Genomic DNA, 25,364 nt, shown 5'->3' with positions numbered 1-25,364 from the left:
GTGGGTTCGAGCCCCATATCAGGCTATGTGCTGATGGCTCAGCCTGTTTCAGATTCTATGTCTCCCTCTCTCTCTGCTCCTTCCTCTCTCTCTGCCCCTTCCCCACTCCTTCTCTGTCTCTCAAAACTGAGTAAATGCAAAAAAAAAAAAAAAAGGCTCTTTAGGGAGTCTGGATGTGTCTTTCTGGTTGACTCTCTGATTTTGTTACCTAGGGAATTTTACGTCTTCTGGGCCATGGTTTTGGGGTTTGGGGAGATTTTCTTACTGAATTACTAGGCGTAGTGAAGATCTTGGTCTTCAATTTTTGAGAGTCCTTTATCCCCAGTGAAGAAATTCATTGTTTCTCTACTTTTTCTTTGATTTTCAGCTTCTTCCCTGGGTCTTTAACTGAGGTTTCGGGCTCTGTAGGCTTTGAGGTCACCAAACACGGGAAGGCCTTTCTCTTCTTCCCGTGAGCTCTTCTGGAACCAGAAGTAAATCTGGGAGATTTTCCTATGCCAAGTTTTTGCATATGTATGTTTTCTTTCCTGGAGTTTTGGTACCAGCAAAGGGATTTCATCTTTGGATTTTTCTGGCACTTTCTGCTTTTACTCTGCTGACCACGTTCTTCTCACACTCTGGGTTCTCTTCACTTGGGGGTTCCAGACTCCTTTGCTGGACTACCACTAGCTGTAGGTCCATGCCATCTTTAGGTAGGGCTGATGATATGTGTGTTTTTTAAAAACTGATGTTATCCAGGATAACTATCAATACTATTCACGGTGGATATTGTCAATCCTCGCCCTTAATTTAGACGCACAGCACCCTGCACTGTATGTATACTGTTTTTCAGTTGAATTTATAAGATCCATGCATGGGAGATAAAGCATGTCATCTTCATTTCTCCAACATATTGGAAACTTTATGAACTCATCTGGCATTTTAACAACAGAATGAAAGAAGTTTCTAGGTTTGTGCTTATAAACAACAGCAAAACAAGAAGACACAGAAAAAAGAAAATCAATAACACAAGAAGGTTTCTGCACCCGTGTTCCTAAATGACTGTAAGTTGAAACTTAAGAGAACAGAGAAATAATCCCATGTTCTTGTATAATCTTGTAATATATGAGGCTCTCACTTTTGAAAAACCAGCCCTATGGAATCATCTTAGATTATTTAAAATATGGCTGATCTAGGATGATATCATGAATTTTACAGGAGTAAGTACAGTTTGAGAACTAATGGGGACTTCTTTCTGCTTCGCAGAAAGGCATGCTTCCTCAGGATTCTCTGAGATAGTTGTGCTCACATTTGGATGGCCGTGCTCTAATTTCAGGTGCGCACACTCACGGATCTGCAACAAGTTGTGGATGACTCTAAGAAGTCAGCACAGCGACAGAGACTGATAATCAGCTTCTGGAAGACCAAGGTCATGAATCAACTTGCATGGAGTGAACCCCACACTCATCTAAAACCTGTCATTGGAGATACCAAGCTGAAAGCTGTCACTGAAACGTGTTATCTTTGCAGAAGGCTGTCACACGTTGCAAGTCAAGTAGAAAACCGTATCAGAGGGCCCAGCAAATTGCCGTCGGCAGGCTTCCGGAATGTGGCACTGCGGTGGCACTCCACGCCGACATCTGATTACACCCAGGATGGCAATTTTCCCGTCCACCACATTCAGATTGTCGGAAGAGTTAATATTCCCATCATGGTTCTCCAAAGGATACTCATGTTTGAAATATAAAGCAGGGCCACTGATAGAGAAATTGTGCATTGTAACAAAAAACATACAGTCTACATTGGGGGAGAGAAATAGGGGTGAAAAAGGGTGTGTACAGATAATATTACCAGTCCCACCTTCTTCCTGCACAACTACACAAATGGAGGATTCAGGTGCAGGAGAGGGCAGCCTACTATAAGGCAAGAAGGACAATCGATTAGGAGAACATTATGAAAAAGAGCCCAATGCCAGGAATCACGGGCCGACAAGTGAGAAGCAATTTATGAACACATCAGGCCAAACCCAAACCATCAGCCATGAATAATCTCACACAAACGCTGATTTGGAGAAAGAAAGTGAATCCTCCCAAAGTTGCACATGCAGCCGCTTAGGTTAAAAGAAAAAACAACTCTGGTTTCATTCTTACTGTGGGTCACAAAGGGCTGACAGTGAAGTCATTTCAGCCCAGCACTGGGGCTCTGGCCAGCCAAGGCTCTTGAAAGGGATTACTAAGAGTGGTTTGTAGCGATATCCTCGGTTACAAAGGGAATCATTTCAAAAGAGAGAGAGAGAGAAGGAGAGAATGAGTTTGTTTTAATGGTTGAGAGTTACAAGAGTTCAAAAACAAGATACAAAAAATACATTTAGTACCAGTAGAACCCCAGGTAGCATGAAGCAGAGATGTAATATAACAGCTCCGTGTTTACTTTTCAGATCAGACAGGGGGGCACAGCAAAGCATTCCCTAATTCTACGGACAAGCTACAACTAATAATGCACAACAGTGATTAAGAGGGAGGCAGTTCCCTGCAGGAGCAGTGGTGAAAATACGATGTTTCGTATTCATAAATTTTAAGCAACAAGTGAGGGTGACGGGCTAAAACGAAGCAAGAGACTCGAGTTGCTGGCCTGATATACAAAAGGATAGAAAGTATTCCTCTGTGCTCTAATATAATAGGGAATATTAACACAGCAAAAACTCAAGGAGGGTAAGACCTTTATTTCCATTTGTGCATGTGGCTATCCAAGAGAACTTTCTGCAGTGATAATACACACTCTATCTGTGTTGCTTCAGCGTGGTAACTGCAGGCCATATGTGGCTATGGAGCATTTGAAATGTGGCCAATATAATACTACCCACGATCTTCAGATTCAAACTATGCTACAAAGCTACAGGAATCAAAATAGTATGAAACGGGCATAAAAACAGACACACAGACCAATGAACAGAATCTAGAGCCCAGAAATAAATCCATACATACACAACATATGATCAACCAATAGTTGACATGAGAGCCAAGAACACAAAGAGGGAAAGAATATAATCTCTTCAATAAATGGTGCTGGCGAAACTCTTCACATGCAAAAATATGAAGGTGGACTCCTATCTTATACCACTCACAAAAATTAACTTGAAATGAATTAAAGGCATAAATGTAAGACCTGAAACCATAAAACTCCTGGAAGAAAAAATGGGGAGAAAGCTCCCAGACCTTCGCCTTGGCAATGATTTTCTGGACATAACGCCAAAAGCAAAAATAAAGCCACAAAAGCAAAAAAGCAAAGACACAAAGCCACGAAAGCAAACATTAAGAAGGGACACCACATCGAACCCCTAAAAAGATTCTTTCTCCACAGCAAAATAAAGAGTTAAAAAAATGAAAAGGCAATCTACTGAATATGAAAAAAAAATCTGCAAACTATACATGTGGTAAAGATTTCAATACCCAAGAGACATAAAGAACTCACGTAACTCAATAATAGCAAACAACTGCAATAACAAAATACAACAAAAACCCACTAAAAATAATCCAAAAAATAAAATAAAATAAAACAGCTAAATAACCCTGGTGAAAACTTGGCAAAAGACCATAGGCATTTTTCCAAAGATACACAAAGGGCCAGGTGGTACACTGAAAGTGCTCCGCATCACTTATTATCAGGGAAATGCAAATCGAAACTACAATGAGACATCACCTCACACCTGTTAGAATGGCTAGCATCGAGAAGAGAAGAGATAAAAAGTATTGAGGAGGATCCACCGAACAGGGATCCCTTGTGCACTCTTGATGGGAACGTAAATTGGCGCAGCTGCTATAGAAAAGAATACGGCAGTTCCTCAAAACACTAAAAATACGACCACCAAATGACCCAGCAATTCTACTTCTGGGTATGTATCTAAAGGAAATGAAATCATTGTCTTGAAGATATATATGTACCCCCATGTTCACTGCAGCATTATTTACAATGGCCGAAACATGGAAACAACCTAAGTGTCCATCAATCATGCACACACACACAAAATAGAACAGTATTCATAAAAAAGAATGAAATCCTGCCTCTTGTGAGAATATGGATGGACCTCAAGGGCATTATACTCAGTTAAATAAGTCCAAGGAAAACAAAAAGCCTATGGTCTCACTTATATATGGAATCTAAAAAGGCTGAACGTAGAGAAACAGAGAGTAGAGAATGGTGGTTGCCAGGGGCTGAAAATGTGGTAAATGGGAAGATGTGGTCAAAGGGTATAATCTTCCACTTTAAGAGAATTGGGTTCTGGGGATGTATATCATGGTGACTAAGGTCAACAGTACTATATTGCGTATTTCAAAGTTGCTAAGAAAGTTATGTCTTAAATGTTCTTACTGGAAGGAAGGAAGGGAGGAAACTAGGAAGGAATGGAGGAAGGAAAGGAGGAGGGGACAATGTGAGGTGATAGGAATATTAATGAACCTAACTACAGTAATCACTTGGCAATATATGCATGTATCAAATCATCACATTGTATGTATTAAACTTATATAATGTTATAAATCAATTACATCTCAATAAAGCTGGAAAAATAAATAAAAGTCAAGTGACCTTCTCCCCACAGGAAACCCCACAGAGATCTGAATATGTATCCTCTGCTTTCAAACACTGCAGACGGACCACCTAGTGAACTCAGGGGGAAAAAACAAACAAACAAACAAAAAAGGTACGTGGCTTTTACAACTGAGGGAGTAAACTTTTATCTTACTTGTTTTTAATAAATTAATAGTTGAATTTAAATAGCCACACGTGGCTAGTGGCCATCATAAGGGATAGAGCAAATTTCTGAAAGTCCATTCTATACACTCTATACATTCTACACAACATTCATATATAACATTCTATACACATATTGATTCACTTACTCCTTATAACCTTATGAGGTTTATAGTATTTTATTAGCACCTTTATTATACTTCTAAAATCTGAGGCACAGAGTGCTTAAGTAATTTGCCCAAAATCACACAGCTAGGAGAGCAAGTGGCTGGTTCTCACACCAAGGGCTGACCCCAAAGCTCTCACTCAGCTCTATGTTCCCTACAGCAACATGTGCTACCTAAGGACCAAGTCACAGGTAAGGTGAATACTAGAGACCTCCAACAACATTTGACAATATTCTGTGGACTAGCGAAAAAGACAGAGTCTACCTGTTTTCCCTGTGTTTTTCATCCAGGTTTTGTTTGAAGACTCATTGTCAAAGCCATCGAGCACCAGATCCTGGTACTCTTCCCCGATCTGCGCATGCTGGTCTGAAATATCTATAGGAGACTGATGACGGCCCCCACAGCTGACACTCGATGTGACCCAGTGCTCAGGACCATAGGCACCTGTTGAAAGAAAACAATACTTCAGTCCTCACGGCTCAAGGATCAAGGATGAAATGAACAGGATGTAGGAAGCCAAGCACGACATCTCTGAAGGTACATTTCCCCCATGTTCCCACTCCAAAGAGGTCAGTCCACTAAAAACGATGGATCCAAGCCATTTGCTTGATAGGGTGAGAAGACTTAAGAAAGGGTATGTTCCTTAATCTAGTTTTGCTTTGTTTGATTTGTAACCAAAAGTTTGCTAACTTTCGTGGTAATCAGATTAAGGAAGTTGAGCAGACGGGCTGTCAGAGTTGTTCACATTTTTAAGAAAATTTAAGTAACTTTCCCAAAATAAGCAAAGCATCGATTCACAAGAAAACACCTTAATCAGTTTAGCATGGTTTGCTATCACCGACAGTATAACAAACACAACTTTCTTCTTAGCTCCCACGAGTCTATGAACTGGAAAAGGAAAAAAAAAAAATCAAAAATCAAAAGCAATATAACACAGGAGGAAAGCCACTAGAGAGAGGCAATGAGGCAGGGTGTCCTTAGGTTAACTGGGAGAGGTTTTTGGTTTGGCCAGAATTTGTAGATTTGTATCTTGAGGTATTCACCTCTCCTTCTCAATCCCTCTCTGGCATAGGAGATGAGGAGATAAAGGTACCTACACTCCTATAAACACAGGCTTCTTGGGGACACACGTGGCACAAATTAAAGAGAATGCAATGCCAGACCCTACTGGGTGCCGATCAGGCACAGGCAGAGAAAACATACTGCACCTGCCTCTCTGCTCTACTTGGACATGAAATGATCTGGGGGTGATACCTATTAAATTGGTATCAATTATGTAAATCAGTATCTGAGACTGTTCTGTACCTGGCATCTAACCTTCTAGACATGACAAAGCGGAAGTGGCCTGTTGAGAGGACATGTCCTTTGCTAGAAAGATGAAGATACATGTCTTTTTGAGAATTAGATATAAACTGAGTCTAAACCTTACAATTTTTAGGTTTCCCAATCAATAAAGTATAATGTGTGTATGTATATACACACATGGATTCCTAGATTGTGCAGCTTCAAATTTCTTCACATATCAGATAGAAGAGGATAAACAGCTAAAGTGATTTTTTTTTTTTATTTATTTCTAGGAGAGAGAGAGAGACAGCGTGAGCAGGGGAGGGTCAGAGAGAGAGGGAGTCACAGACTCTGAAACAGCCTCCAGGCTCTGAGCTGGCAGTCAACACAGAGCCCGATGCGGGGCTCGAACCCACGAACCGCGAGATCATGACCTAAGCGAAAGTCGGACACTTAACCGACTAAGCCACTCAGGCGCCCCAACAGCTAAAGTGATTTTAAGAGACCCATCTACCCCTCAACTAGTATTTTCCCACCTCATTCTACACCTAGCTTTGTGTGATGGAGGAAGAGAGACACTGTAAGGCTCCCTAGTACGGAATAAAAGCCTGCACACTTGTGCCCAAGCCATTGCCATCCACCATGGGCCATGAAGGTCCCCACCCCCTGAAGTCTATACAGCTTGCAGCTGATATAAACAATGGTACCATGACAAAAGAGACAATCACAGAAAACCTTTTCAGTCCTGGTCAGGGAAGCTTCACGGCTGCAAAGGCAATTGACAGGACTCCCTAAAAATGATTCCTATTCTTGCTGTCTGGCAAATAACTTGGCTTCTTCCCATGCCTGGGTCATCTTCCCTAATTCTCATCCTGAACAGTAAGATAAAAGAGACTATCAGAAAGAACATGCTCACTGCTTGGCAAAGGTTTAGCCACCTCAGGGCACTTTTCAAAACCATTTACAAGCGTCACAAGGCTTTCTAGAAAAAGTTAACATGCCCATTTTCTTTCCTGTTGGACTTCTACTAACAGAAGAAACAACAAGGACTTTTCACTTATGTTGTTTCACCTCTTGGTCAAACCCCCTAAGACTGATGAGTCATAAAGGAACAGAGTGGGTATTTGCATATATTCTAGCCAAACCTCATTTTCATCTGACATCACTGCATTTGAAGGAAAAAAAGGCAGGGAAAGGGGACATAAGGAAAGGCTCCAATTTTCCTATCCGTTTTCTAAATATTCTTATAGATGAACACAGTGATCACTGATGTGCCTCAGGAGCCTATATGTTCAAATTATGGAAACTAATGTTTTAATACTGTGCATGTGCATGTGTGTAATGCTTTTAGAATCTCACTAGTACAATAAAATTATACTCAGTGGGAAAAAGAGGCACAGTAAAATAACTCCAAACATGTACAACTCCAAAGAAATAAGAAAGCAAGCCATCATTTGTAAATACACAAGACACCTGATAATTATCCTACTAATAGAGAAAAGTACTCGGCAACCTCTTGAAAGTACTTGCCATTCATATTATTTCTCAAACCCTTCCAGACATGGGTGAAATATAATTTAGCACTCTATAAAAATATAATCAGAGTTCGTACCAATGGGATCCATTTATTCACTGGTAACAATCTGAAGATGTAAGCCAACTACATGCTTGCTTTCACACTTCCACCCAACGTACATTCAAGTGCAATTTTAATTGAAACTGATCTTCCACTTCAGACTTTAAATTAATTTTTCTTTGGAGTGCTTCATGCTCCAGACACCCTTGCCTTGCAAAAACCCCTATGTCATTGGTGGAGGAAATAGAACGCTTTTCCAAGCTTGGAGGTATTGATTACCCATTCTCACATCCAAGTACCATTGCCATTCCACACTGTATAAATCTCTTCAGTGTTGAGACACTTTATAAAGGACTGAGAATTATATCATTAATCATTTGCAGCCGTACAATCTCGCAGTAGTGAATGCTTTGTTTTCCAGGACTTTTGAATAAATGCTGTTGAGTAAAAAAAGAGGACTCTAAATAAAGACTGCGGTTAACTTCAGACCTAGTTGTGGCAGGGCCGGGGAGGTGAGGGGGCAAAAACCATCAGCGAGAAGCCTTCCACCCCCAGGTATGACATTACCCACCTAAAACCAGAAGGAAAGTCATTTGCACTTCAGTTTCCCCTTACTGACTCTTCCTTAGAAGGAGCGGTTGGCAGTGAAATCCATTTTCAACAGCTCACTAACTCTGATATGGCAAACTGATAAACGACGATACTTTCCTAAAAGGGGCAGGGTGGAGAACTGAGATAGAAACCACAGGGAAGTTAGGCTGCCAAAAGTAATCTGCCATTCACCCGCTGAAAGTCTCGTAGAAAGGAGCTATTTTTTTAAATGCTTATTTATTTTTGAGACAAAGAGAGCATGAGCAGGGGAGGGGCAGAGAGAGAGCAAGAGAGAGAATCCCGAGCAGGTTTCATGTTCAGTGCAGAGTCCAACATGGGGCTCGATCTCACAACCGTGAGATTAGGACTTGAGCAGAAATCGAAGAGTTGGACTCTCAACTGACTGAGCCACCCGGGTGCTCCTGAAGGAATCAGATCTTAATGGAGACACAATGACAACCTATTTGCAGCTAAAGGACCTAACAGTGGCTGTGGAATTCCCGCTCAACCTGTGATGGAAAATACTTTCTTTTTAATGAATTCAGTGGATGCATCTGAAATTCCCGGCTGAAGGTCTGAGGTCAGTGTAAACGTACCCTTGTCAGGGAGCCTTCCATGAGGCATGCACAGGGTTGTGTACTATCCTAGCAGTTGGTTCCTATTTTCCTTGGAACATTCCTATCACTGATATAATTTGTCGTTTATTTCTTGGTGTCTGTCTTCCCCATTAGTTCATTACTCTCTGAGAAGAGGTGTCTTCTCTGTCTTGTTCAGTTTTATTCCTATGCCTACCACAGGGTCCTACCTATAGGGGCTTGCGAATATGTATTTTTTTTTTTTTTTATGAATTAGAAGACGAGATTAATGAGTTGCATACTTCTGTCTTCTAATGACACTATGGCGCTATTTTGGTTTTAATTTTACTCTTCTATCTGCTGGCTTCTTAGGAAGCCTCCCTGACTCCTTTGGTCTCAAAAGTCAGATGTCAACCTCAGAGGAAAACCCTCCTTCCATTCGTCACTTATATGTTAAATTAGCCTGAACGGGGATGAGACAAAATAAGCTGTGGGTATGTGATGTTCATGATGGAATCTGGGTGCAAACTTAACAAGCGACCAAAGGCAATTACCGTTTTTTAAAGAAAGGAATGTGACAGAACTTGGCTTTCAACGCCTTTATTGAAGCATGATTATTTTTAGGGCTCTCGTATTTTTTCTATGCTTTAGCAGTGTTCTCTAATCAAAGAAGGTCAACTAAGGCAGAAAAACAGTCTTCTTTCATCAACTCATCCCTGTAGACATTTAAATATTGAACTGACATCTGATCGGTACCAGGCACAGCACAAAGAAATGGGTGCCAGCAGATGGAGACACCAGTGTCCCTGGGGTCCCCTAGGACGACTTGAGAGGATGGTGGTTCAATTTTCTCATCCGTACATGGGGAAAAATTAGTGCTATCCACATCAAAGGGTAGTTTTGAGGATTAGAGGAGATAATCAGTAGAAAACACTTAAAACAGTGCCCAACAATAAACACCCAGTAAATGGTGGCGGCTATTTTGCCATGGCTACTGTGTCATAAAAACACGTAGCAAGCCCTCAAGAACTTGACTAACGGAGGAAACAAATGTGTAGTCCACTCAAGAGCTAAAGGAGGCGGATGAAGGCATTTTATGAGATACAGAGAGAGAGGAGAGGGGCCCTCGCCTCCCCAAGGGCAGGACTTTGAAGCTGACAGTTCAGAAGAGTCACTCTTTGAAATGCTAAGAAGTTTACCAGGCCCTGGGACTTCCCATTTGTAGAGGACAAGACTCAAAAGTACAGTTGATCCTCCCAGACGCAGAGTTTAATCCCAGCACCAGCTGGATTTAGTGCCTGGCTTTCAAAGAACAGGAAAGGGAAAGAGAAAAATAACAACTTCCCCATGGAGAAGCGTGGTAATCCCACCTTAACCAAGGGGCGAAGGCTACGGTCACCTGGAATACCACAGGCTGTCATGCACATCTTGATAGATATGATAAAAGGGGTGCATCACCTCTCTTGGATTCTTTCTAAAATTCCATAACCTCTGTCTAGGCATGAGGAAGACATCAAACAAATCCAAACTGAGACACATCCTATGAAATATGTGGCTGATACTCCTCCCAAATGTCAAGGTCATGAAAAACCAGGAAAGACTGAAAATCTGCCACAGACCAAAGACTAAAGAATGGGGACAAAAAAATGCACTGTGGGATTCTAGATTACGAAGTGGAACAAAGTATAAAAATGAATGTGAAAACTCATGAGCTCTGAATAAACCATTAATGAGCCACTGTATTTTTCTCATTTTGAGATGCTACAATTCAGTAGACTAGCATCAGAAAGACGTTAATTTCTACAGTAAGGCGAATAAATCACACATTTGGAGTTTAATTCCGACTGGCCTGTTTAAGGTAGACAGAATTTCCTATGTGAAAATAATGGCAAATACTGTAAATCTGGTCTCCTGTCTAAGTCCCCACTTCAAATGCAGTGTTTCCTTAAGGCAGATTTAACCCACAGAACCTGGTCAACATGCATAAATTTTGGAGCAAAACTGAACTATTGTGTTCAAAGAAAATACGAATAAAAACCCAACAGAAACATCTCAATTTTGCCCCCCACCTCAGGCAATAGTATTTAAAAAGTCTCATATGAGCCAATATAAATGTTTAGCAATAACTCTTTTCAACAATTTAACTATCTCCTTTAATTATAGTTCATTATTAACCACTGACTTGAGAAAGAAATAAATTATTATTTTTAGAGCATATACATCATACTTTTGTTTAAAAGCAAGGAATTTCAAATACCTAGGATGTGTGTTCCGATGATTTCTTTAAATACCTAAGAGATTCTTTGCAGAAAATAACCAAACACCTTGAATTTATTTTACCATAATACATTCAAATAACGGTTTCTGTTCACTAATGAAAAGCCATTAAAAATAATGAGTTCTGTCTAAATCTAATTAAAAACAAAACTAATATACATGTTATGTGCTGTTTCTAGTCAAATATGCTTATTAATGCCTCCCTCAAGGAACTTATATTAAAAGCCATTACCTGAATCCAGGGTTATTACCCTGCATCTTCTGGTCTACTTTTAACCAACAGCAGCAACCCAAAAATATTAGTATTCATTTTTGTACCTAATATTATAATTAATGCTTTTTCTCCCAAATCTAAAACTATTCCACTTTTTAAACAAACAGCTTTATGGGATTCAGCTATACAATTCTTCTGCATTCTCCACTACCAGTAACTTAATTACCTTTTATCTTTTTGTGCATTTATTGCTGCATATATAAAAAGAAAAAGAAAAAGAAAAAAGTGCTAAGAAGCATTCATCTTGCTGATCTGCGGTGTTTTCATTTTATTTATGTATAACTATGAAGTTGTTCAATGTTGTTCATGGGAGTTTTCTAATTTTTAAGCCAGTTAAGAAAATGTAAATTTTCCTTCCGATTTACGAGAAGAGTGGGCAAATATTTTGTTTTTAAATTTTAGGTATAAAAAATGCATTCCTCCATTTCACATCAATGGTGTTTTTTTAAGATAATATCAGTAACTAAGCATAATGCCAGAAATGATATCAGACAATAACAGCAGACATGGGAAATACTCATTTTGGTAGGATCTCTGTCTTAGGACTAGATGTTAAAATTATTATTAGGTAAAATGTGAAACAGCACAAATATTTAAAAAATGAAGTTCCCAGATTCTAATCTTGATGCTGAAGATCTTTCTGGATCCTATTACATTGTCCTTAAAAAAGAAGGTATTGCATACAATGACAATGCCAGTAATGACCACACAGGAGTTAAAAGGATTGGGTGATTAATTAGTGATGTCTGCACGAGTATGTGAGGTGACAGGAATAAAGCATGCACTGTGCGCACGCATGCAATTCACAGACTAGGGAATTCTGAAGGTCCTTCAAAGACAAAGTCTGTAAGGATCCATGTTTAGATGCACCTGGGATTAAAAGATTCTATCTTCCAGTTGGAATCTACCCTCACCCAAACATGTAGTCAAAATCCCTACTAACAATGAGATAGCTGATTCGCTAAAAATCTAACAAATAATGTTTTTATTAATCTTTATTTATTTTTGAGAGACAGAGTGTGCGCGGGGGAGGGACAGATATAGAGGGAGACACAGAATCTGAAGCCAGCCCCAGGATCTGAGCTGTAGCACAGAGCCTGACGCACGGGCTCAAACTCATGAAGCGTCAGACCATGAACTAAGCCAAAGCCGGATGTTTAACCTACTGAGCTATCCAGGCACCTGTAACAAATAATGTTTAACGTTGGGCCAAATTTATTTATTTACTTATTTGTTTGTTTGTTTATTTGTTTTTGAGAGAGAGAGAGCACAAGTGGGGGAGAGGGGCAGAGAGAAAGAGAAAGAATCTTAAGCAGGCTCCATGCCCAGCATGGAGCCCAACAAAGGGCTAGATCTCATGACCCTGGGATCATGACCTGAGCTGAAATCAAGAGTCCAATGCTTAACCATCTGATCCACCCAGGCACCCCACAGGCAAATTTTAATTTTGCTTTTTGTAGATAACAACAAAGAATTGATTACAAAGAACATCGGTGTTATTAACAAAAAAAGCCGCAATTCTTACTGTCCAATGCCAAAGATCTCAAGTGTTTATCAGCTACGCATAAGTCTGTTCCAGACCTGAAGCTTTCAACCTTCCAGTGAAGCACTCAATATACTTACTTCACATGACGGCGATCTTTTCTTCTGGAATTCTGGCTGCTTCCACAAAACCAAGCAATCATCCAAGGACTGAAATGGTCACATGGCATAGTGTGAAAAGCACTGGGTAAGGAGACTTGCCATTTGAGTTCTAAATCCAAGATGGCCATTAAGCTTTAACTCACATGTTAGCTTCAAATGACTCTATGATTACTTAATAGGAAAGACCAGATCCATTAGCAATGCCCATCAGTACTACCAGAGAGGCAGGTGGTGACAGTCCTGCCGCAAAATTGCTCTTTTCACTCCATTCTCAACTCTGCATGGTTGACTTGGATATGACAGTGGTCAAGTCTTAAAATGATTCAAGTTCCTTACACACAAAATATTGTATTATCTCTAAAACTTGTTAAGAATTCTTTTTTTTTTTTTTTTTTTTTTNAAAAAACTTTGTAGTTTTTTTTTTTTTTTTTTTTTTTTTTGCTATTCATTGATTTTTATTTTAGAGAAAAAGTGCAAGCAGGGGAGAGGGGCAGAAGAGAGAATTTAAAGCAGATTCCACACTCAATGTAGAGCCCAACACAGGGCTCAATCCCACAACCTTGGGATCATGACCTGAGCCAAAATAAAAATTCAGAGACTCAACTAACTGAGCTACCCAGGCACCCCAAAACCTGTAAGAGTTCTAAATTCACAAGAAAAGCTCCTAGAACACCAAGGAAGAATGAAGTAGGCATATAAGATATTTATTATCCTATCAAAATTCACCCTCACTGAATACATTCCCACAAGGGACCACACAGATGTGATGAACATTTAATAAGTTAGTACAGATAAAGCATGTCCAGCACATACTAATTGCTCAATAAACATGGCTATTTGTACTTTCTTCTGGAAGCTGCTTTTAAACCATAAAGTCTAAGATGGTCTGACTCTGCTTCTGGCTCTGGAAATAATGTCTGATTGGTATTTGGCTATCAGCTTAATTTCATCTTCCTTGACAAGTAATTGGCTTGGGAAGGGGTGTTAATGCAGGACTAAGACAATTAGCACATGAAATTTCCCTGGTCAGAGGGAATGTTTTAGGTTTGTGTTATTCAAAACAGGGCTTTGAAGGAAAACTTACCCTTCTCTCAGAATATGAATGAACAGAGGAAGGAAGTGGATAGAACTGCAATGAAAAGGAAATTAACCAGGGGCCAAAGCTGGTAGTAAAAAGGCAGAAGGCAAGAGGAAGAGAGGAAGGAAGGAAGGAAGGAAAGAAGGAAGGAAGGAAGGAAACCTGATCAAACATTCCTGAAATTTAACTTTCATCTCTAGACTTTTCCATGTTAAATGTCTTTGTATTTAAAACAGCTTGAGTAGGACTTCTGCTATCGGTGACTAAAAAATACAGGATATAGGGGCGCCTGGGTGGCTCAGTTGGTTGAGCATCCAATGCTTGGTTTTGGCTCAGGTCATGATCTCACAGTTCATGAGTTCGAGCCTCGCATCTGGCTCCACGCTGACAGCACAGAGCCTGCTTAAGATTCTCTCCCCTCTCTCTCTGCCCCTCCCCTACTCACTCTCTGTTTCAAAATAAAGAAACTTAAGTATATAGGATATAACTAGAATATTTGTTTAAAAAGATCAACAATTAAATTATTCAAGGCTTTCTACATTCCTCATTAACATGAAAATGTGGAATTAGAAAAGATAAAAATCAGAAATGCTTGCTGGATGGACTCCATAAAGGGTAACATCTGATTCCCCTTCCTTCCTGTGTGTCTGGCTCTTTTCTCTTTCCCTACAGGACAGGGATAAACTTGAGGAAGGGTTTAAAGATCTCATTTAGACAGAAGGAAAGGGAACAAACTCTGAAGCCCCGTGCTGTAAATTCTTACTCCTGGCAACAGAGCAGTCAGGGGATAAGAAGCCCTGAAAGCCTTCGTTGGAAGAGCTGCCTCGCACCAAAGGCTTCCGTCAGACACAAGCCCCAGCACAAGGTGGCAGGTAGGGAAGGCGCACCGAGGAGGCCATGTCCAATTCCCACAGGTCGCAGCCACCTCCCAGGGAAGGAGACAAAACTGATGGCTGAGGTCTGGCTCAAGCCTGATTTCCTGTCTTGGGCCGGAGGGCCCTTTCTCTCACCATTACGTTCTCATCCAACATCCCGGTCCACGGTATGTTACAGAGCACGAGTGGGAAGCGGGAAAAACTCGCAGAGTTTGGTGTTGGGGGAGCGCTAACAGTCTACGTCACAACCCACCAACACAAGGGCCGAGAGAAAAAGAACAAGAAATTAAAAACAGTTTTATGAGGCACTCACTCAGCAGCTGAGGGGCCTGGGTGGAGGGGGTGCGTGGGACCGGGCGGCACTTCAGAGGGCGCAGACAGCATGATTAACATACTTCCTCTGGCAACTATAAAAGGAGGAATGTATGCTCTAAAATGTATTAACTATTAAATGCTATCTGGGGGGATGTCTAGACATAAAGCGACACATTTATGAGGTAAAGCCAAAACAACATGACGGATCTGTGTCTCTGTCACACTGTGAGCAGCTCACTGTAACTTGTCATTTTCTCTGTTTCGTTAAATTTATGGTGGAAGTAACTTCCCATAAAGGGTGCCTGGAAAGAAAACTGGAGAGATTTAGCAGAGGGGACAGTGACAAACAGAACATCAACTCCATTTCGCCTACTCAGAGGAGTCTCCGCTAGCTTAGCAACCACATCCCATGTCCTTAGCCTTGCTTACTTCCCTTCCTTGGGTAGAATCCATTAGAAACGAAGCCCCATGGTGTCAGATATGTGTTATTGTGTTCATACAGCATACAGAAGGTACTCAATAAGTAAATAAATAAATATCTGTTTGAAACGATGAGGATTAGGTTCACCAAAACCACAGTTATCAAGTTAAATAACATTTTGATGCAATCTTTTAAAGTTTAAAATGTATGCCAGCTGTTGTGATGACAACTTTCTACATTTCGTGTTCTTAGATCCTTTCAACAACTTGTGTCAAGTGTGTGCTAATTTCCTCCATTTCACGGATGAACAAATTGAGGCTCAGAAGCTAGGAAACTTGCCCTCACATGGTAAGTGACAGAAGAAAGAGTCAGTTCCAGATCGATGAGACTGACCTCCACACTACAAGGGCCTGTATAGTACGCAGGCCAAATCTGGCCCATCAGTTATTTCTGGAAATAAAGTTTTATTGGAACACAGCCACATTCATTCACTGCATATTAACTATGGCTTCTTTTATCTGATAAAACCAGAGACGAATAGTTCTGAAAGAGACAACACAACCTCAAATACTTGCCACCTGACCTTTTGTTTTTAAGATGAAAGAACTGGAAATAGGGCAAATATCCATCAGTGGAGACGTGCTAAGGAAATTACATCCATTACTTCATACAAAACAATGGTTCAAAGGTAGATAATCCTACTCAAGGATAATTGCCAAATGGATCCAAGATTAAACATTAAAAATGAGTAAGTAAAGGCACAAGAAGAAGTTACAGGGAAATATGGAGTAGGAAAAGTATTTCTATATATCATGTATTGGCATATGCATTAAAGAAATATTAAATTCTCTTGATTGCAGAAAGGACCACAAGAAACACAAAAAAGATGAAGAGCCATCAAAAACATTTGCAATTTACACCACAAAAGGGCAAAACATTTAGTATATATCTTCTTCAGTATTTCGATTCTAGACATCAATAGACCCAAAACCCCATATAAAAATGGGCAAAGGGGGCAGCTGGGTGGCTCGGTTGGCTAAGCATCCAACTCTTGGTTTCAGCTCAGCCCACGATCTCACGGTTCATGAGTTCGAGCCCCATATCGGGCTCTGTACTGATAGCTGGGAATCTGCTTGGGATTCTCTGTCTCTCTCTCTCTCTGCCCTTCCCTCTCTTAGGCTCTCACAAAACTAAATCAACATTAAAATTAAAATTAAAATAAAAAAGGTCAAAGGATAAGAACCAAGAGTTAAAAAAAAAAAAAAGGAAATACAAAGGGACCCTTAATGTAGGAAAAGTTGCTGTGCCTCATTAATAATAAGTACAAATTAAAATTTTATAGATGCATTTTTTTCACCTACTAAATTAGTAAACATCAAGATGTTTGATTATACACTGTTAGCAAGAATGTATACAAATAAGTACTTTCATTTATGGCTACTGAGAGACTGATACAATCTGTATCAAAGCAAATTTGGCAATAACAATTAAAATAACAAATGTGCATTCCTTTGACCCTAGCATTAACTCCACAGATATATTTGCATTGGCACAAGGTTAAGGTTAGTCATGGCAGCATTGTTGGTAATGTCTAAGATTGGAAATGAGATAAACATCCGTCTCCAAAGGGATAGTTAGCTAAACTAGGGGAAATCAATGCCATGGCAGAGAAGATAAGAAAAAGAGAGCTCTTTAAACTAAAATGGTAAAACTTCCAAATTACTTTTTTTTTTAAAGGAAATGCTACACACCCAATGTGGGGTTCAAACTAATGACCCCAAGATCAAGAGTCATATGCTCTACCAACTAGCAATAGGTATCCAAGAGTGACATTTTTTAGTGACAAAACTGATATAGATTATAATATGATACGAATTTTGTTTGAGAAATGAGAAGGCTGTATGTATATATTTATTGTGTGTCCATAAGATACCTTTGGAAGCATATATAAGAAACCATAACACTAAGAGCTAAAGAGGAAATAGGGATGGGAGATTTTTCACTACTTACTCCTTTATGACGTAGGAAGATATTTATTTTGAGACAAACAACAAAAAGCTCATTTAAACAATTTCGACACCTAGACTTCTGAGACCTTGACCTGAGAATATTCTCAATGGAGGCTGGAACTCCTTAGGTCTTAATACATTATGGCATGCACACTCGACAGGGGTAATAGTGCCCCAGTGAGCAAATGTTTGCTTTGGGGGGCAAAATACATTATTTTTATGTATATCTGTGCTTGAAACCCATGATTAGATATATAGTCTATGTCTGTCTATGGTATTAAATTTCATGGGTTAGGTATAATTAGGGACAAAAATGTCTAAAAAGGCTGAGGGAGAAGGCAATAATAGAACAAGGTTTAGAAAGTGGCAAGCAATTATGTGGGCAAAAAAGATCCTCGGGTTTTTTCTTGTGATTGTTAAGGGAGATCCTTATTAAAGCAAATATTCGACTTTACCCTTTAAGTGAGACGAATATAGGAAGAGCCAATATCACGGAGAAGTCGTTACATTCCGGACCGTCCTCTGCACTATCGGTACAAACACTGACGTTGTGATCTGAACAAAGTCTGTATGATTCTTCCATTTGGCTGCCCCACCTGTTGCTTCTCTACGACATCATATTTAATTTTCACCCATCGTTCCTGCCCCTCAGGAACTGGGGAGATCCTGATTTTGTCATCTAATCTCAGAACTCTGCCTCCCGGCAACATGCCATTCCCAAATTTAATAAATCCATCTCCTCCGTCAAGTGGTTGATAAAAATACTCCAAAGGCCATGGCCAAAGATAAAACTTTCCATCATGACAGTGGTGCATTATCCAGAATTCCCTGGGAAGAGTTTTTCAATCTACTATGAATGCTCATTTCTCCACTGCAACGCTGAGGACATCATGAGACATTCTGTCAAGGCTCTCTCTGAAATCCAGACACCCAATTGCTTGCACTTAAAAAATCTAGTAATACTTGGTACACACTGCAGAGTTTTAAAAACGGGGAGTGACAAGGAACCTCCCTCGCCAAAGATTAGAATGTTTGAGGGCAGGACATACTTGAATTTCCTCATCCTTGTTACCCACATCCAGCAGTGTAGGCATTGGATAATTAAGGGTTACGCGAGATAAACTGGGCTTACAGGGGGAATATTAAAAAGAGCAAATCAGCAAAAACACAGAAATAGACAGCTCTCTTATTTTTCATTCTGTCAACAATGTGTGATCAAAAAAATAAAATGTTTGATGAAAATTCATAAACCTTAAGAATCAAATATTTTGGGGTGCCAGGGTGGCTCAGGGGGCTAAACGTCCACCTTTGGCTCAGGTCATGATCTCCTGGTTCATGGGTCCGAGCCCCACGTCGGGCTCTGTGCTGACAGCTCAGAGCCTGGAGCCTGTCTTCGGATTCTGTGTTTCCCTCTCTTTCTGTCCCTACCCTGCTCATGCTGTCTCTCTCTCTCTCTCTCTCAAAAATAAATAAAACAAAAAAAATTTTTAAAAAAGAATCAAATATTTTTAGGAATAAAATCAATCATTGATGGAGAATAAACTCTCATAATAATATTATTACAGTTAAAGATGTAAGCTATTTATATTGAGAGTTAAAAAGAGTAGTCACCATAAAATAAAAAGCATCCTGTAGCAAAATATCAACAATTTTATTTGTAAGTGACCTACAATTGCATCTCGGGATTTATGTGGCATGACGTGGCTGTCCATCAATGGCCATGATGACAATGGAAACCATGGCTCCCGAATACTGAACCAAAGGTGAGTACTGGGCTTTATGTACTGGGAAAGTTTAAAAAAACAAAAACAAAACAAAAATAACACATTCCTGAGTCTCCAATATCAGCACTGAGTGGGACCAAAGAAACTGTGTTTTGAGGACAGTGAAAACGGCCACGAACAGTCCTAAGACACGACAGAGTACTAACTGTTTTCAGATGTTGTGCGAAGTGCTTTACAAGAATCCTCTCACATAACTCTCCAATCCACCATAAGCTATAAGCTTCACTATTGCCCTAATCATACAGATGATGCATGTGAGGATCACAGCAGTCCAAGACCACTTCCCTACTAACCAGCTTTTGACTTACCTACTTTACACCCGTTCTTTATGTACAGCCAGTATTTACGGGACACTGACAGTGGACCAAAGTCCCTGGGTTATTTTGGTGTTGCTGTTCCTGACAGTACTATTCTCGTGTTATGGATGAAGGTATTATGCCTGGAAAGGCTAATTTGTTTCGTACTTAGATCACACCATCAAGCAAAAAGTGGAGCCAATATTCAAACTCAGACACTTGGCTCCAGAGACTCTCTTCCCCTGTAAATATCCTGCTATAGTAATATTTAAATGGTAGAGACTTCCGGGCAGTTCTTACGTAAACCAAATCTGGATGTCAATTTCAGCTTGGGTTTCATGGCTAGATCCAAAAAGCTGCTCCATGAAGGGCTGAATCTCTCAGCCAAGGCCATAGGGTGGGGAGAATAGCCTACTGGTAGCTTTGACCTTGGCTCCTCATAATCAGAAAATAAAATATTTATTATGATCAAAGCATTAACATTTTCAGTGAAACCAGTTGTTCCTACTTGGAGCACAAAGTTAAGTAGGCAGATGAAGGTAAATGAAGTGAGTAAGCAAGGACTTTTGTTTTCTACAGACAGCCATTTACAGAAGGACAGAAGGACCCATCATTAGCATACTAAATACCATAAACATTGTGGAATTAAGCCGAAAGGAAAAACTGATGGAAAAAATTACCTGTACAACTCATTAAAATCACACATGCTTCTGTACTAACTAGGTAACAAAAGATTTAAAGATATTTAACAACCATACTAACACTAATGAGGCATCAGAGTAAATAACTGCAGTAAACAACTTAGGTGACAAGAAAAAGCTTTCCTTACAGCACTGTAAGGCTGTGTGGTTTTGTAATTCTACTACCACTTCAATACCCTGAGGTACACTAGGTATAATATCAAGAAAGCAAAGCACAGTTTAACAGTTGTATGGTGGGACTCCGCTACGTGAGGCTCTTTCAAGAAAAAAGAAGAAACCAGAGACTGTTTAGACAATACAATGAAGACTCGTATTTGGCAAGATGCATTAATAAGAGAATTAAAAAGAAGGTGAAGTAAGGACCCATGGGCTGTGACTAAGCTGGAGAGAGAACATACATTTCCCTTCCGAACATACATTTCCCTTCCGAGTTCAAGAACTACAGCAGCGCGCAAGGTAAGTATATGCCGATGCCTGTCCACCATATTGATGAACTTCGCTGGAATTGTTAGTTTAGGAACTCACATCCCAGAGAATATGCCTAGTGATTTCCAAAACAGTGGGATCCTGGTTGTGCAAAACAAGCTCTCTAATTAGCAAATTAGAAGTCCCTTCCTTGCAGATAAAGCTGCTAATGCACACAAAGCCTCAATATAAAATAATCATATTCAGAAGATGCTGGACAAAGAGGAGGAAATGTGTTCTAATCAGCTTTCATTCTCTTTGTAGCCCTTCATACTCATCCGTAGAACCACTCGTCAAGGGGGAATCAGGAATTTGAGTGTCTAGGTAGGAGAGGTTGTTTTCTTTTATTAGCATTAAATATTCTTTCCAATTCCTTCCAGAAACACTGAACTCAGAAAAACAAAGGTAAACAAGGATCTGATAAAGCACAGACATTTCTTTAAGCAGTACATTCCTAATGAGGCTTACTGGGACGTACGAACAGACCTCTAAACCACTGTGTTTTGGAGTAAAACTTAAAGTTCTGTACTTAATCTCTATTCTGAATTTGCTTTCTGCTAGGTCAAACTAGGGCTGCTCCCCTCTCTTTGAGTATGATTCAGAAAAGAAGCAAATTGTCAGGACAAGAAGAGAAATCAATCAAACTACTCCACTGGCTGTTCATACTCTATCAAAATCAGAAGCAAGTAAAACTTAACACCCATACTGCTTTGGGCCTCATTTCTCCAAGAAGTCCTGAGCCCCAGAGGGCAAGCATGTTCCTTCTAAGACCGGGGGTAGATTAAGGAATCACCGGTACCTTTCAGCCTAATACTTCTCTGTAAGGTTGGGAGGCCCATGTTTTCTTTAAAAAAAAGGTGTTTCTTCTGACCCCATATGACACGCTTGGGCAGAAGCTGCAGGCCCATGGGGACAGTGGATCACAAAACCCTAGTTTTGTATTCATCTATTTACTCCACATCTTTGCTCGTGATTAGTGAGTATCTCAGATTTCATGTGTGCAAACCTGAAGTTCCAGAACTTTCTTCCGTCCCGAACTTCATACAGTGTGGTCTTCACTTTCTAACTGGCATCTTTTGAGTGCTCAGGACAAAAATTTTGGTGACAATCCTCACACCTTCTTTATCTTCTTCCTCAGATACAGGAGGGAATCTTAGACTTCACCTTCACAGCAGATCTAGATGCTTCCACTGCTCCCATTCCCACCCAAACTGCCATCATCTCTCCTATGAAACACTGCAACTATCTCCACCCCTGATTCCTTGACTGTCCTTGCCCACCTTCAACAGCCACTGATCTTGTTAAAACATAAGCCATCTACTTAAAATCCTCCCCCAGCATGATTCCTCATCCAGAGGAAAAGCCAAAGACCTGAAAAATTATCCACAAGGTACTACACATCAGCTTCCTGACCCCAATTATCTCCTTGACCACAGCTCCTATTTCTTTCCTCATTGGTCCCACAAAATAAGCCAAATGGACCTCCTTGATGTCCCTGAACATACCCAGCATTTTCCTGCTATCCCCTCTACCTATCCAGGAACAAGTAACCTCTCACCTCCTTGAGATCATTACTTAACTGTCACTTTTTCAAGAGTCCAGCTCCACCACTCAGATTATGTCCCTAGTTCAATGTGCTTTCTTCCTTTTATTTCTTCCTCCATAGTACTCGCCTCCTAATATTTTACACACTTGTTTTGTGCGTCGCCTGCTATCTACTCACTGCCCCACTGGAATGCACAGTCTATAAGGACAGCGGTGTGTCTGTTATGTGCAGTGTATATAAACACAGGTCAGTAAATATTCTAGCAAACATAAACAACAATGTGGTTTCAGATCAAAATAGAAAGGGCTTGGGGTGCCCGGGTGGGTCAATCTGTGAAGCGACCGACTTCGGATCAGTTCATGATCTCCTGGTTCATGAGTTTGCGCCCTGCGCCGGCTCTGTGCTGACAGCTCAGAGCCTGGAACCTGCTTCAGATTCTGTGTCTCCCTGTCTCTCTGCCCCTCTCCCACTCATTCCCTCTCTCTCTCAAAAATAAACAAACACTAAAAAGTTTAAATAGAGAGGGTTTTAAACAACTTTATTGAGGTATAAGACACATGCTTAAAATCAACCATTTCAAGCATACAATTCAATGCTTTTTAGTCAACTTATTGAGTTGTACAACCATCCAGACATTCTCGTTGAAGAACACTTTCATTACATCAAATGATTCGGAGAGAAATTTTAAACTAGAAAGTACATCTCCACCCCTGTGATACAAGGTAATCAAACTCCCAGCGATATGGTGTATAATAAAAGTAGCTCGGTCATGGACCACTGTTACTCATCATTTTATGATGTCCATTTGTTTCAAGATGAAAGAATTCTTGAGTTTACACACAGCACCACGAGATCAATGGAAATAACAGACAGAATTCTGAATCCTGCTCTTCTACCTGAAACACTGGGTAACACGCACAGAAAATCAATATGCAAATATGGAGTTCCCAGCACTGCCTCTACCAAATGCGGAGAAGAATTTCTCCTCTTGATATAGTACCAGTGTGACCAGGTCCTGCCATGGGCTCTCGTTCAAATAAGCCCAGCTGTGGCCTTCCAGGATGGTGAACCTACAATTAGCAACCTTCACTTTGGGAAACCAAGGGCTCCTCGAAGCTACCACTTGCTAAGAGTCAAACCACCGGGGCACATTAGTAAACTGACAGCAGGACAGAGAATAAATAAAAAGTTAATCAACATCACACAGTTACCCTTAGGATTTCAGAAGGCTTCAGAAAACTTAGCACAAGTGGCAGGTATAACTTCCCACACGTGAGCTAACTTGGGTCAGATTCCTTTATTGGGTTTTTTTTTTCTGCCTAGCCTGCCAGGGCAGACCCACCAACTTCAAAGCCAAGATGTAAGTATCACTTTAAGTTTCACATCCAGCTCCTAAAATTGTCATGGAGTGTTCAAAACAAATTCTAAACATCCACCTTAAAAATCACAATTAAGATACCACAAGTAATCTACCTTTACTATTAATTACATCAAACAACCCCTTCCAATCCCAAAGGTGTTTTTCCCTCACACATTTAGGGATAATTTGTTACACATTAGCCACTAGGATTTCAAAACAAAACACACATGGTGTGTCTGTCCTTTCAAATATGGCTTATAAGTTACAGACGCAGATATTCAATTAGCTTCTAAAAGTAGCAAACCTTAACACGTTTGAAAATAAGGTGGCTGTGTTTTCCTCAGACCTCACTAGATGCTACTCTCTGCCTTCTGAATTTCTTTGTTGGTAATTCTTAAAAGCAAGGAAGAAAAAGAAAACACCGTAAGTACAGTCTTAACACAAAAACAGTCAGTAACCAGGAGATGATAAAGGAGCTAAAATCATTCTTTCCTTTTCCTCACGAGAAATGAAGGTTGTCAACACCATCCAAAAGTCAAGTCACCCAGACACTCTACACTGGTGAGTCACATTAACTTGAACTGACATTATAAACACTAACAACTGAAAGATACACCTCACACGGTCCCCAAAACTGGCATTTCATTAACTTGCTTAAGAATATTTATGACTGAAGGGGCGCCTGGGTGGCTTAGTCGGTTAAACGTCCGACTTTCACTTAGGTCATGATCTCGCGGTTCGTGGGTTCGAGCCCCGCGTCGGGCTCTGTGCTGACTGCCAGCTCAGAGCTTGGAGCCTGTTTCAGTCTGTGACTCCCTCTCTCTCTGACCCTCCCCTGCTCACGCTGTCTCTCTCTCTCTCCTAGAAATAAATAAACATTAAAAAAATTTAAAAAAAAAAGAATATTTATGACTGAAGTCAAATGGACAATTACCCATGCTAAACAGAAATGACAGGAATCTACCTATGGCTGGAGATAGGCTGGCCTCAAAATTATCCCCAAATTACTTTGAAATGCAATCCCCAAAGCAAACTCGTTGGTTTCACGCTCACTTGCACAACCATGTATATAAATCTACCACACAGGTATAACCGAGGAGCACGTGGGTAGGGACATCTTCTCACTGCAGCTTTCCAAGGAGAAAATCATTCTGTATCGTTCCTCCCCTACCGCAGCCAGGAAACACACCAAGCCAGGTGGTTTGCTTCCCAGGTTGGCTGTGTACAGCTGGAAGAGGCCATATGTCTTAGCCCTGGAAGGCCAGATGTGCTCACGAGGGGCCACAAAGTATGTGCAACAATGGAGGGAATGAAGGGCAGGGAGTCTGCGCTGTATCTGTGGAGAAAATCATTCCCCGATCACACTCCGCTCACCAACTTGCCCATGCCCTGCCCCTC

General features: G+C 40.4%; 1 protein-coding gene across 3 annotated transcripts in view; it reads right to left on the bottom strand.

Moving 5' to 3' along the window:
- The window catches only part of PTPRG (protein tyrosine phosphatase receptor type G), a 706,759-nt gene that overhangs the window by 292,255 nt on the left and 389,140 nt on the right, over positions 1-25,364 (bottom strand). For all 3 annotated transcript variants that reach the window (XM_077760245.1, XM_077760246.1, XM_077760247.1), the window contains exon 3: positions 5,160-5,339. In XM_077760245.1, coding sequence (XP_077616371.1) covers positions 5,160-5,339 — 180 coding nt within the window. The remainder of the gene's footprint in view (positions 1-5,159; positions 5,340-25,364) is intronic.

This window comes from Crocuta crocuta, unplaced genomic scaffold, assembly GCF_008692635.1.
Source record: "Crocuta crocuta isolate KB4526 unplaced genomic scaffold, BGI_CrCroc_1.0 scaffold213, whole genome shotgun sequence".
Lineage (NCBI taxonomy): Eukaryota > Metazoa > Chordata > Mammalia > Carnivora > Hyaenidae > Crocuta > Crocuta crocuta.
Note: the sequence above shows the minus strand (reverse complement) of the source record. Positions and strands in the feature narration are given on the sequence as shown.